This window comes from Silurus aristotelis (genome assembly GCF_946808225.1).
Source record: "Silurus aristotelis genome assembly, chromosome: 4".
Classification (NCBI taxonomy): domain Eukaryota; kingdom Metazoa; phylum Chordata; class Actinopteri; order Siluriformes; family Siluridae; genus Silurus; species Silurus aristotelis.
Genome location: NC_139577.1, coordinates 8,580,108 through 8,594,102, shown reverse-complemented (window position 1 = coordinate 8,594,102; position 13,995 = coordinate 8,580,108). Strand labels below are relative to the sequence as shown.

At 40.9% G+C, this 13,995-nt stretch overlaps 2 protein-coding genes across 3 annotated transcripts; one reads left to right on the top strand and one right to left on the bottom strand.

Annotated features, from left to right (window-relative positions):
- Positions 1-458: 458 nt before the first annotated feature.
- Positions 459-5,482, bottom strand: mrpl2 (mitochondrial ribosomal protein L2). Of its 2 annotated transcripts, XM_083540086.1 has the most exons (8): positions 5,399-5,482; positions 3,987-4,078; positions 3,663-3,843; positions 3,131-3,275; positions 2,672-2,898; positions 2,459-2,532; positions 1,742-1,971; positions 459-769 (listed from the first exon to the last, which is right to left on the bottom strand). In XM_083540086.1, the coding sequence occupies exons 1-7, from the start codon at positions 5,451-5,453 to the stop codon at positions 1,759-1,761; spliced, it is 987 nt and encodes a 328-aa protein (XP_083396212.1). In that variant the 5' UTR covers positions 5,454-5,482; the 3' UTR covers positions 459-769; positions 1,742-1,758. The 2 variants fall into 2 exon arrangements, with proteins under 2 accessions (XP_083396212.1, XP_083396211.1); XM_083540085.1 differs by lacking the exon at positions 459-769 and having other exon boundaries at positions 1,446-1,971.
- Positions 5,483-7,508: 2,026 nt separating this feature from the next.
- Positions 7,509-12,732, top strand: ttc9 (tetratricopeptide repeat domain 9). Its single transcript, XM_083540122.1, has 3 exons — positions 7,509-8,305; positions 11,839-12,021; positions 12,189-12,732. Exons 1-3 carry the CDS (start codon positions 7,843-7,845, stop codon positions 12,269-12,271), a joined length of 729 nt encoding a protein of 242 aa, XP_083396248.1. The 5' UTR covers positions 7,509-7,842; the 3' UTR covers positions 12,272-12,732.
- Positions 12,733-13,995: the final 1,263 nt, after the last annotated feature.

The following is a 13,995-nucleotide window of genomic DNA, read 5'->3' as shown; positions in this document are numbered from 1 at the left end:
CAGTACAGATACAGATCCAAGGCCATGATCCAGCCCACAGGTTCAGTTTAGCGGTAATGTATGATGTGTTAGCGGCCGTAACAGACACTTTAAGAAGGGAGCAGGTGGAGGTAAGACATGTGACCGAGGCATCATCACATGCATCAAGAGTAAGTCATAGACAGATGTGGCGGAAAGAATCCGGTAATTTTTCAAAATTAAACATAATTCAGAATCAGATAATAAATAAAACGAAAATAATGTAAGTTATGTATTCTTTCTGTGTGGCCCGGTACCAATTGACGCAGGGCCCGGGGTCCACTGATCTACAACACACCTAATATCTTCACAGTCACACACACACACACAATCAAGTGGTTTATTGTGAGCTTTTAATATATATATATATATATATATATATATATATATATATATATATATATATATATATATATATATATATATATACTGCAACAGTCACATATTCTTCCTCTAACATGTCTCCTCTGTTCTTTGTGGGTAATTGGGGAATCTAATCACCTACTTCAAGTTCATTTAATTTTTTGCACCACTTGCTGTGCCAAATGCTCTCTCTCTCTCTCTGATCTATCTCTACTACAGTGAAGCTTTTTACTACTTACTATTTAAGATGGCAGCCAATAGGATTCCACACTGAGGTAAGGGGATGGGGAAAGTGGTAAAAATAGAATTGGAACACAGTCAAGATCCAGCTCACAGGTCAGGAGTGAGAGACAGGTTTATCTCCACAATCACTCACCTGGACAGAACCCTAAAAAGAGAAGAGAGAGAGAGAGAGAGAGAGAGAGAGAGAGAGAGAGAGAGAGAGAGAGAGAGAGAGAGAGAGAGAGAGAACTGTGCAATTTTTCCTGTTATAAAGGAAGTGGTATCAGAGCGCCCCCTGGTGTCTGTGGTGTTAGTGAACTACTAATTGTGTTCATTATCATCACCGTTCCTGTCTATCAGAACTATATCTTCTTCTTCTTCTTCTTTTGGCTTCTACCATTAGGGGTCGCCACAGCAGATCATCCGTCTCCATACCTCACTGTCCTCTACATCTGCCTCTTTCAAATCAACTACCTGCATGTCTTCCCTCACCACATCCATGAACCTCCTCCTTGGTCTTCCTATTTTTCTTTTTCCTGGTGGCTCCATCCTCAGCATTTTTCTACCGATATACCCCATGTCCCTCCTCTGCATTACAGGACTAAAGACATGTTAGATAATAATTAAAGAAAATACAGAGTTGGAAACATCATTATAATCCAATTTTTTTGTCAAGTTTCTCTAGGCCTGTTTCCTTATTTAAAATATTCTGATGAATCATTTAGATTTTTTTTTATTACATTTGAAATAAACAATGCTGGTTGACAGATGTTTCTTTTTGTGCGTTATTTCAGATAAAGTTGTATGTTGTACAGTGAGTAAAAAGTAGAAGACTGGAAACATTCAGATGAAGTGGAGATTTATGTAATCTAAATCTTGAGACTCACACATTTGTATAAAAGCTGACGTTCTGTCAGATCCATTAGTACAAGATCACACGTTCAGTACTCACACATTTACTGATCACACGTTCAGTACTCACACATTTACTGATCACACGTTCAGTACTCACACATTTACTAATCACATGATCAACACTCACATTTACTGATTTATAACCAACAATGCAGAATTATACATTTATTTATTTATTTTACACTTCAACACGTGTTCTATACTTGCTCGCTCTCACCCTCACTCTCACACTGGTGTGTATCATGGCTGTACAGAGACAGAAGGCAGGTTGACATAACTCTTCAGTGGGGGGAGGGGTCTGATCTTACGCCCTGCCCACCCACCCTTTCTCTTCCACAGTCCACTGGACGGTCTAATTCCAAGCCAGCGGTTTCTTCCTGCCTTCCCTATTATTCGCTTATTATGGTCTACATTCGACACACGGCCCACCGTCGCCACACATGTCTCACACACCTGCAGAGAGACAGCATCAGGGGTTCAGAGAGCAAAAGTTCAAAAACATTCATTAATAAGACAGAAAAACAGCCAGCCAGACAGACAGACAAGACAGACAGACAGACAGCAAAACAGCCAGACAGAGTGAGATAAACAGACAGAGACAGCCAGAGTGAGAGACGGACAGAGATCGCTAGACAGAGAGGCTGCTAGACGGAGACAAACAGACAGACAAACAAACAGACAGAGAGACAAACAGAGACAGGCAGAGAGACTAACATACAGAGACTGCCAGGCAGAGAAACAGACAGACAGCCAGCCAGCCAGAGAAACAGCCACACAGACCCAGAATGAAGCAGACAGAGAAACAAACGAACAGACAGAAAGAGAACCAGAGAGATAGACAGAGATACAAACAGAGAGCAGCTGCACCCTCTAGTGGAATCTTCTGTACAAGACCAATCAGAGAAGAGACCTGGGTCATGTGACTGTGTGCAGAGCTTACCTGAATCTGCTGTTTTGAAGGCAACTGAATGATTGCAGTTCCGTTCACTTTACGAAGGAGAACACCACATGTCCCTTAACACACACACACACACACACACACACACACACACACACACATTAAAAATAGTCTCACACACACTTACACATGCAACATGCAAATATATTGTACTCTTACAGAGACACACACACGTGCACACACACACACACACACCTGCTGCACGGATGTACTGTGCTCCTTTCCCTGGGTGGAGCTCCAGGTTATTGATCAGAGTTCCTACAGGAAGTGCTCCTAGTGGGTGGGCGTCACCCTCGTTTGCCAACACAGCCATCCGACCAATCACAGAAGAACTTTTAATTAGGTCACCGGCCTTCATGTTCTCTGTGGCGATGATCCAACGTTTACGGTTTCCCCCAGCAACCAGAGCAATATCACCTGACCTAAAGAACACAGCTCGTTATCACAATGTGTCACTGTCATATATATATATATATATATATATATATATATATAATGATTAGTGCAAAGTGGTTAGTGTGGAGTGTGTAGCATGAAGTGTGTAGTGTGTCCCTGTGTCTTAGTGATTAGTGTGTAGTGATTAGTGCAAAGTGGTTAGTGTGCAGCATAAGGCTTGCAGTGTGTTCCTGTGCCTGTGTGTGTTTGTGTGTGTACCTGCAGGGATCGTATCGCACTTCAATGACTCTCTCCTCGATTTGTGTGCCTTTCTCTTTCCCTAGTTCGAAATGCAGCCGCTGAAAGTCGATCATCCTGTACCTCTGCTTGTGGCCCCCTCCGATGCCCTGCCTCACAATCTTCCCTAAAGGTATAGCAATAAAGTTGGCCTTTTAGAGTGCACCAATATCCTGGCTGGGTGGCTGTCATGCCTCAAACACAAAGCTATTCAGGACTGATCACATTACTTCTAAAGAGCTCTAGAATCTGAAATTCAGTTCCATACTCCCTAAACATATGCACTACTAAGGGCAGATCAGGAGCAGTCCCATGTTTAACCCTGTGTCATGCACACAGATTGTCTCTTACTGTCTTATTGCTCTCTCTCTCTTTCTCTCTCTCTCTCTCTCTCTCTCTTTCACACACGCACACGCACACACACACACGCACAAGGCTGAGTGAGTCGAGTAAGAGAGAGGTAGAGACAGAAGGTCAAGAGAGAAGGACAGGTGAGAGGGTAAGACAGGTGTACCTGTGTAGTCCCTCCCTCCAGTCTTCTTGACTCCAATTGGCCGGATGGTGTATTTCTCCGTCTGTTTCCAATGTGTCCTGTTTTGGGGTCGGGGCATGGTGGTGGTAAAGAAGCGAATAGGGTGTGGTCTTAACAGGGTGGCTGCACCCACTACACCTCTCACAGCAGGGGGGGGGCACAACTACAAAAGGGCAAACAGTATATATTAATTATACATATAAACATATACATATATGAGGGAGAGAGAGTAAGAGGAAGAGAGATTGGGGAGGGAGGGAGGGAGAAGGAGAGAGAGGAGGGCAGGGAAGAGAGATCAGTTCTCACCAGAGATGAAAGAACTCTGGAGCTGAGAGAAAATGCTCTGAGAGCATGACATATAGACGCCACCGACATTTCACCATGAGAACCTCCACCTGCTGTAAACACACACACACACACACACACACACACACACACACACACACACACACACACACACACAGAGTAAGCCTGTGCAATAAAGCACATCCCTCTGCTTAAAGCAAAAGTGGGTGGTAACCCTGGTGTTTAAATCATTACATTCCACACTCTTATTGTAACTACCAAAGGATTCTCTGTTGTTATGAGCAATATTCCTAAAGGTGTTTTTTATGCCCGTAAGAGAGACTGTTAAATCCCCCTTCAGACCCATTGGAAACACCAGAAGAAAAGTTGTGGTTTTTTGTCACATCCTTCAGCACGTATCTTTAGAGTTCAGTCTCTCTTTCAAAAAGAGCTTACAACAACTCCATATGTAATGCCATACTGGGAGAATTTTATTAACCATATTGGAAATTTCATTTAAACTTTTGCAGAGATTTGATCCAGCTAAAACATAGTTAAAGAGATTTAAGTCAGACATATACACCAGCTGTTCCTTTTGTGCTTCCCCTAATGAATCTGCTCTTCATCATTTTGGGGATTTGTCTTCTTATTTTAGGGTTCTTCTTATCTTATTTTAAACTCTAACTAGCTTTCAGATTTCTCTTTATTCTTTAATGATAAGTTGTTTGGTTTCTATAAAATTGAAAAAGACAAGAGCTGAGCACTTTTTTTTATAATCTCTTATTACTGCTTGCTAAATCTCATATTTTTTATAGTAAATTTATTCATCAAAATCCCTTATTCTTAGGTTTTTTTTTTTTTTTTTAAAAACAAGTCCAAATAAAATTATTTCAATAAATTGAAGAGATTTAATCCTTGAAGAATTTGAAATCTGGTAAAACAATAAACTATTATTATTAGTACTAACTTTTTAATTCACTTTGTTCATTTGTAGGTTTACATTCTGTAATTTATTTATAATTGGTGATTTGCTATATTTAACATTTAATGAAAACTTTTTCACATTTGTCCTGTATTTTTTTATGTACTTTTACACTTACTTTGTGTACAATTTAAAATTTTATACATTGGGCAATACAAATAATTTATTTATTTTTATTTTTATTTTTTAACCAGGAAACGCATTATTCTGATAATGAATTTAGATAAAGGTGCTGTATTCTAAAAATAAAAAATATATATAGATAATTGTATTTATATTTGCTCATACAGCAACTCACTGTAATAATTTCCTCCTGTAACTGCTTTGTTCAGTTCCACATCTCACAGCTTTTCTCTTCTCCTTTATTAACACATTTCAACAGATTTACATGCACATCTGCAACTGTATTAAACTGACCATTAAAAACGGAATAAAGGCTAACAGAACTTACCTCCAAACAGAAAAATTATAATACGGCGTCCTTCAGCAACGAACAGCATCCGCATGAAGCGTCGCGGTGTGATGACGTGTGTGTGTGCGTGCGTGTGTGTGTGTGTGTGTGTGTCACGTACAATCAGTTAGTGCCATCTACCGGTGAAACACTGCACTGTAGGTTTTATATCCATAATGCTACATTGTTGAATAATGTATCATTAGGGATATTAACCCTACAGTGCGGAGTTTGCGGAGTACATAATTCTACCCATTGAACTACACTTCAATTACCAACAACACAACAGCCATTTCAACAAGAATAACAGAATAAAAGAAAGATCAAAAAGTTGGTTAAAAAATAAGACAAAATAGCAAAGCTATCTTTTAAAAGAGGTATCTTTAGTTAACCAATAAAATGACTATCATGTCATAAAGTAGAAGAACCATTAATATTTGATGGACAAATAAATTGAAGGTAAATATTGTTAGATAAAGTAAAACTGTCTCAAAGCTGTTAGAATTTGTTCTAGCTCTTTTTGGACTGAAAATTAGTCAATTAAATTATAGTGAGTGAAAAGTTTGGATCTTTCAAAGTCAGTAAAACTAGAAAGTTACTTAACCAATAAATTACTTAAGTACAGTAATGCAGTACATTTACTCAAATACTTTACAACATTGAATATTAGAGACTTGCTTGATTTAATACAACCTTATAAAAAGTTTATAAATAGATTATATATAGAGTACTGTGCTAAAGATTTTAGCAGGTCTGGAAAAATGCTGTAAAGTGGGAATGTTTTCAAAAATGGAAGTGTTAATTGTTTATGTTTATTTATTTTTGGAATGTAAATGAAAAGAAGAGAAATCCCAATCAAATCAGTATTTGGTGTAACCACCCTTAACCTGCAAAACAGCATCAACTCTTCTATACACACTTGCACACAGTTTTTGAAGGATGGTAGTTTGTTCCGAACATCTTAGATAATTAACCACAGATCTTCTGTAGATGTGGGTTCCTCACATCCTTCTGTCTTTTCAGGTAATCCCAGGCAGACTCTGTGATGTTGAGTTTATGGCTCTGTGGGGGGTCACTATTAGATCCTTGTTCTTCTCTACACTGAAGATAGTTTTGAAAGACTTTGGCTGTATGTTTGGGGTAGTTGTCCTGCTGCAGAATACATGTGGGGCCAGTCAGGTGCCTCCCTGATGGTACTGCATAATAAATAATTAATAAATAACTACATTTGCAGAAATGCAGCCCCAAACTTTTAGAAAACCTCCACCATGCTTCACTGTTGTCTACAGACACTCATTATTGGATCGCTCTCCAGCCCTTCAGTGAACAATCTGTCCCCTGCTACAGCCAAATATTTCAGATTTTAAATCAGTCAAAAGCACCTGCTGCCATTTTTCTGCCACCATTTCCTGTTTTCCTGTGCAGTTGAGTCACTTTAGCTTGTTGCCATGTCAGAGGTTTGGCATTTTGCCCTCGATTCTTCCATCTATGCTTCTCAACATCTCCGGTTACTTTGTGCTTCTTAAAAAAATAACTTGAAGAGCACATCTTAAAACTTTAGTCTGCTTTGAGATCTTTGCCTGGAAGGTATCTAGCTGATGCAGAAAAACTACAGTGTGCCTTGTTGCTGTGCTCAGTCTTGCAATGGTGGAGGACCTGAAACATGAAACTCTCTTCCACAACCTCACCTGACTAGTGTTTCTCAACCAGTCTGAAGCTCCTAAACAGCTGTTTTTCTTTTACTGTTTGGTAGAATTGGTTAATCATACACCTGATTTTGATCCTACAAAATCCCAGAATTTGTGCAATTGAACAAATTGTGCGAGTGTAAGAATTAAAAGCCCTTACAAATTAAAGAATTTCACAAGTATTGTTTTGATTGGAAATATCCTTTGTTCATTTACTTTTCATTTTGTTAATTGATAAAAACACATTATGAACTTTTTAATTTACAGCATTTCTTCACACCTGCCTAAAGATTTAGCTCGGTAGTGTACATTCGACATGTAAACTCATGCATTACAGTTGCACATCCTACTTTATGACAATAATCATAATTATCATATTCGAGAGATTATTTTATTTGTATTCTTATATTTAATGGTATAAACTGAGATGCGGGCGGGGTTAGTGCTTCAGATGTGGGCGGTGTTTTGTTCCAAGAGTCTCACTAGAGACGCAATCAGCATCCCGAGCTCGAGCGCTTCTGACATTCCTGCTCCCTAGAATCAGAAACAGAGAGATGAAATGAAAAGTGATGTACCGGCTCTGGTTCCGGTTCTTTTTTGGCTTTGGAGATATCATCGGAACCACGCGACAGACATGACGACACGCCGGATAGAGCGCGAGCTGCAGAGAGAATAAACAGGAGGGAAGGGGGATACACACGCTCGGACTCGCGCGCACGCACAAATACACGCACACGCGCGCACACACACACGGAGATGATGATGAGTGTGGACCGGTCCGGGTGTGAGGGGAAGATCGCTCCGGAGGGCGTGACCGGCTCTTTGCGGCAGCCTCCCCCGCGCGCTCAGCTTTCCGCCGGTGTGCGCGCGCGTGAGATCCGTTCTCTGCAACAGCATCAGCAGCAGCACCACCATCATCTTCATCACCACCACCATCATCACCATCATCACCATGCAGTCGGTGCGCGCGAGCCTGACGAGCAGCTGAAGCGCGCGCTGGACTTTAAGACGCAGGGCACGCAGTGTTACCGAGACAAGAAGTACCGCGAGGCCATCGGGAAATACCACCGCGCGCTGCTCGAGATGAAAGGACTGGGCCGCGCGCTCGGGTTCGGGGACGCTGACGTCAGCGCGAGATCTCCAAACAGGTCGGGACTAACAGAGGAACAGCGAGGAGCGGCCGAGAGCGCAGAGCTGGAGTGTTACAACAGTCTGGCAGGTACAACACATACAAACGCAGACACCTCATACAAATACACACACACACACACACACACACACACACACACGCCTCACACAGATACATACATATACACACACACACACACACACACACACACACACACACACACACACACCTCACACACACACCTTACCCGAGATATACACACAGATATACAGTGGGTACGGAAAGTATTCAGACCCCCTTAAATTTTTCACTCTTTGTTATATTGCAGCCATTTGCTAAAATCATTTAAGTTCATTTTTCTTCCTCATTAATGTACACATAGCACCCCATATTGACAGAAAAACACAGAATTGTTGACATTGTTGCAGATTTATAAAAAAAAAGTAAAACTGAAATTGCACGTGATCCTAAGTATTCAGACCCTTTGCTCAGTATTTAGTAGAAGCACCCTTTTGATCTAATACAGGAGTCTTTTTGGGAAAGATGCAACAAGTTTTTCACACCTGGATTTGTGGATCTTCTGCCATTCCTCCTTGCAGATCCTCTCCAGTTCTGTCAGGTTGGATGGTACACGTTGGTGGACAGCCATTTTTAGGTCTCTCCAGAGATGCTCAATTGGGTTTAAGTCAGGCTCTGGCTGGGCCATTCAAGAACAGTCACGGAGTTGTTGTGAAGCCACTCCTTCGTTATTTTAGCTGTGTGCTTAGGGTCATTGTCTTGTCTGAGGTCCAGAGCACTCTGGAGAAGATTTTCGTCCAGGATATCCTTGTACTTGGCCGCATTCATCTTTCCCTCAATTGCACCCAGTTGTCCTGTCCCTGCAGCTGAAAAACACCCCCACAACATGATACTGCCACCACCATGCTTCATTGTTGAGACTGTACTGGACAGGTGATGAGCAGTGCCTGGTTTTCTCCACACATTCCGCTTAGAATTAAGGCCAAAAAGTTCTATATTGGTCTCATCAGACCAGAGAATCTTATTTCTCACCATCTTGGAGTCCTTTTTTTTTTAGCAAACTCCATGCAGGCTTTCATGTGTCTTGCACTGAGGAGAGGCTTCCATCAGGCCACTTTGCCATAAAGCCCCGACTGGTGGAGGGCTGCAGTGATGGTTGACTTTCTACAACTTTCTCCCATCTCCCGACTGCATCTCTGGAGCTCAGCCACAGTGATCTTTGGGTTCTTCTTTACCTCTCTCACCATGGCTCTTCTCCCCCGATAGCTCAGTTTGGCCGGACAGCCAGCTCTAGGAAGGGTTCTGGTCGTCCCAAACATCTTCCATTTAAGGATTATGGAGGCCACTGTGCTCCTAGGAACCTTAAGTGCAGCAGAATTTTTTTGTAACCTTGGCCAGATCTGTGCCTTATATAGACTGGTGTGTGGCTTTCCTAATTAAGTCTAATCAGTATAATTAAACATTTCTGGACTCAAATGAAGGTGTAGAACCATCTCATGGATGATCAGAAGAAATGGATAGCACCTGAGTTAAATATATGAGTGTCACAGTAAAGGGTCTGAATATGACCATGTGATATTTCAGTTTTTCTTTTTTAATAAATCTGCAAAAATGTCAAAAATTCTGTGTTTTTCTGTCAATATGGGGTGCTATGTGTACATTAATGAGGAAAAGAAATGAACTTAAATGATTTTGTGTGACCATCTCTTAGGTTTGGTCAAGGTTCAGAGACAGGTTGTTGGCTCCACACCAGGCTGTTAAATGGTGCACCTCCTCTCTGTATGCTGACTCATCGTTCTTGCTGATAAAGACCCACCATGTTCGTGTCATCTGCAAACTTTGACGATGTGGTTTGAGCTGTGCATTGCACAGTCATGAGTCAGCAGAGAGAACAGCAGGGGGCTGAGCACACAGCCCTGAGGGTGCTCAGTGTGGTGGTGCTGGAGATGCTGTTCCCGATCCGGACTGATTGAGGTCTCTCAGTCAGGAAGTCCAGGATCCACCAATGTTATCTGGTCTAGCAGACTTCCGTGGGTTAACTTTGCATAGAGTTTTCCTCATTTCAGCTGTGGTTAGACAGAGCACCTGGTCACTGGGAGGAGGGGTGGTCTTCCTTACCTACACGTTGTTCTGTACCTCAAACCAGGCGTAGAAGTCGTTCAGCGCATCTGGGAGGGAGGCGTCAAAGTCACAAGCAGGTGATGTTGTCTTGTAGTTCATGATCACCTGGATGCCCTGCAACATGCGCCGGGTGTCTCCGCTGTCCTGAAAGTGGTCGTGGATTTTCTTTGCGTGTGGGTGCTTCGCCTCTCTGATGGCACGGGACAGTTTGGCCCTTACTGTTCTTAAGGCTGTCTTGTCCCCTCTTGTCTGAAGGCAGAGTCTCTTTGTTTCAGCAGCACATGCACTTTTGCAGTCATCCATGGCTTCTGGTTAGAGCATGTAGTGACGGTCTTGGAGATGGTTATGTCATCAATGCACTTGCTGATGTAGCTGGTCACTGATGATGTGTACTCCTCCAAGTTGATGGAATCGCCGTTGGTTGCAGCCACAGTGGTGAATTCCCGTGGTAAATAAAACGGTCTGCATCTAACAGTCACAAACTCCACTAGCGATTAGCAATAGCGTGAGACAAGCACAGAGTTCTTGCACCATTCCGTGTTGATATAAACACACATGCCACCACCACGAGTCTTACCGAACGGAGCCGCATTTCTGTTAGCATGAAACGCGGTTAGCCCGTCTAGCTGAATGGTGGCTTCCGGAACTCAGGTGACGACCTTGTGGATCCGATGAGAGAATGCCATGAGTTTGCCGCGCTGTCCTTAAAGCTTATTCAAAGAATAACTTTGGAATCTATAAAATATAAAACATATTCTGTGTTCTTTAACAAGTTTTTGTTTACTACATAAATTCATGTGTGTTCTTTCATAGTTTGTATACTTCAGTATGTACAATGTGGAGAAGGTCTGTCGAAGTTATTTTCGGTACTGTAGCAGTCACAAAGCAGTTTTAGGTGAGGTGATGTTGTGAGGAAAAAAAAACTCCCTAAGACAACATGTGGGGAGGAACTGGATTCATATGCTACACACCAAATATCCATCATCACAGTTTCTGATAAAGTCTATTTTGTTATCATCTGTGTACTGATGGAGGCTTGGGTAGAAATCTTTTCTATCTAGCCCAAAGCCATCGTCATTGTAACTAAACATTTACCATCCACAGTCATCTCATGTACTTTCTGTCTGTCCATGTGGATCATCCTCAGCAGGAGGGAGGAGTTCAGAACTCAGAGCATCAGGATGGATCCGAAAGAGCAGAAGGGGACAGGGTCACTGCTATCTCAGGAGCATTTGTAGCTCAACAGAGAATGGGGAGGAGAGAGAGAGAAAGGGAGAGAGAAAAAGTAAAGAGGGAGGGAGAGACAGATGGAAATGATTAGGTGTTTATTGTAATATAATATTAAGGTCAGAGTAATCAGCAGAAACTTCAGCAAGACCTGCTAGGACATCATCACTAACACAGACATGAGCATCACATGTAGCTATGACATCAAACTGTAACTCTGAACAAGAGAGTGTGTTTGCGTGTGTGTATGTGTGTAGCATGTCTGTTACAGATGGAGCTGGTGAATTATGAGCGGGTGAAGGAGTACTGTTTGAAGGTTCTCAGGAAGGAGGGAGAGAACTTTAAAGCTCTGTACCGCTCAGGCGTGGCCTATTATCACCTGGGAGACTATAACTCTGCCCTACACTACCTGCAGGAGTCCCACAAACAGGAACCCACAGGTCATAGCACACACACACACACACACACACACACACACACACACACACACACACACACACACATACATACACACACACACACACACACACACACACACACAGTTACAAACATTAATGCTAATGTATTTCAGTCTTTGTAAAATTGTTTGTCTGTGTGTGTATAATAGATACCAATGTGATCCGCTACATCCAGCTGACCGAGATGAAGCTCAGCCGAATCGCTCAGCGAGAGAAGAAGGATCCTGTGTAGTGCATTTGTTCGTCTCACCACTGCTGTTCACACACACACACACACACACACACACACACACACACACACACACACACACTGTGTAATCTTAATTACATGAATATAAATATCACCTGATCACAACTTAATATATCTGCATGAAACTGTAATGTCTGAGTGAAACTCATCCTCCTGTAGTGTTCAGCAGCAAGCTACCATCCATCCCAGACAGACAGATAAATAAAGAGACTGACAGATAGACACATAATGTGAGACAGAAATGAGAAAAGCGTCTCACTGTGTTGAATTTCCTTCATAATGTGTCACTCCATTTTCTTCACCAGGCATAAGACAGAAAACCAACATTAACCTCAACATGATAATGATGGTAGTGATGAAGACAAAGATGATGTAATTTCCTTGAAAAATCAAATTGTCTGTTAATCAGTAATAAATAAAGGTTGTGTATTTTCTGTGTTCAATTAGTGCATTTTACTGATTTCTAGGTTAATGTTATCAACTCGTAGCAGTTTGCTCACATACTAGCACAAGAAATAGCTGACAATGTGAAAATAAGGGGGAAAATAACTTCCTAATTTCTGGGCAAGCAACATAAACATCTCTGTTAGCACACAGAATTAGCTCAGCTAGCATAAACCAGTTTAGCCATGCTAATGTCATGTGACTTGAGAACACTCATGCTCGGGTCATGTAGTTCACCTAAAAAAAAACGAATTTAGTAATTCATGAAACTGTATCATAACTAATTATATATATATATATATATATATATATATATATATATATATATATATATATATATATATATATATATATATATATATATATATATATATATATATGGTCTATGTTCCTCAGGCTTTGGAAACAAAAGTTGAAGATAATAGACTTTTGTGAATAAATGAATACAATTTGATGGAACTAATATTAGTGTTTAGGCCAGCAGAGAAGGCTTTGCTGGCCCTGACGTCCCACCACTGATAACACTGTTATTAATCTTTACACTTCAACCAACCAATTAGGTGGAAAAAACTAAAAAACTAAGTGAAACAGGAATGGTTTAATGAAAAGACTGTGATCTCAAGACTACAACTAAGAAAAATACTGAAAATAAACATAAAGAGCTTACAAACACACAGTACAGACACCAGGACACAACAACATTAAAGTCATATGAAAAACAAGACAGAACAACATCTAAACTCCAAATTAAACAGAATAGAAGCTATTAATCAAATATTATTCTGGAATATATATACACTAACCTGGACTATTCAACTGAAAAATACATCTATACAAAACAGAGCAATTTTCAAAAACTACTACAGATTTATTCAACCATGACACCCCTGAACAATCAGACAAAGAGAGAAGATGCAGTCAAATAGAAACTGCCATTAAAACACGCTAGTATCCTGTAAAAAAATATGACTCTCTAAGGCCAAAATACACATTAAGTTAAAAGAATAATGTGGGCGAGATAACATCAGCAATGAAATTATTAAATCTAGTAATCCCAAAATCCTAAACAAATTATTGAACTGATTCTGGACACTGGCAATTTCCCAAAAACCTGGAACCAAGGCTTCATTACACTGTTTCTGAAAAACAATGACAAATTTGACCCCAGCATTGGTGGAGTGATCTGTAGTATTCTGAATACACAAATTATCACATTTTTGCTAAAACATAAAACCCAAACTGGTTTTTTTCCACAAATATAC

Excerpts from the sequence above, each read along its gene's own strand:
- ttc9 (XM_083540122.1), top strand. The coding sequence starts at position 7,843 with ATGATGATGAGTGTGGACCGGTCCGGGTGTGAGGGGAAGATCGCTCCG. Across the intron at positions 8,306-11,838 it reads GTGTTACAACAGTCTGGCAG|CATGTCTGTTACAGATGGAG; the intron begins GTACAACACATA and ends GTATGTGTGTAG. Across the intron at positions 12,022-12,188 it reads CCACAAACAGGAACCCACAG|ATACCAATGTGATCCGCTAC; the intron begins GTCATAGCACAC and ends TGTGTATAATAG.
- mrpl2 (XM_083540086.1), bottom strand. The coding sequence starts at position 5,453 with ATGCGGATGCTGTTCGTTGCTGAAGGACGCCGTATTATAATTTTTCTG. Across the intron at positions 3,276-3,662 it reads TGGAGGGAGGGACTACACAG|GGAAGATTGTGAGGCAGGGC; the intron begins GTACACCTGTCT and ends CTATACCTTTAG. Across the intron at positions 1,972-2,458 it reads CTTCAAAACAGCAGATTCAG|GTGTGTGAGACATGTGTGGC; the intron begins GTAAGCTCTGCA and ends GTCTCTCTGCAG.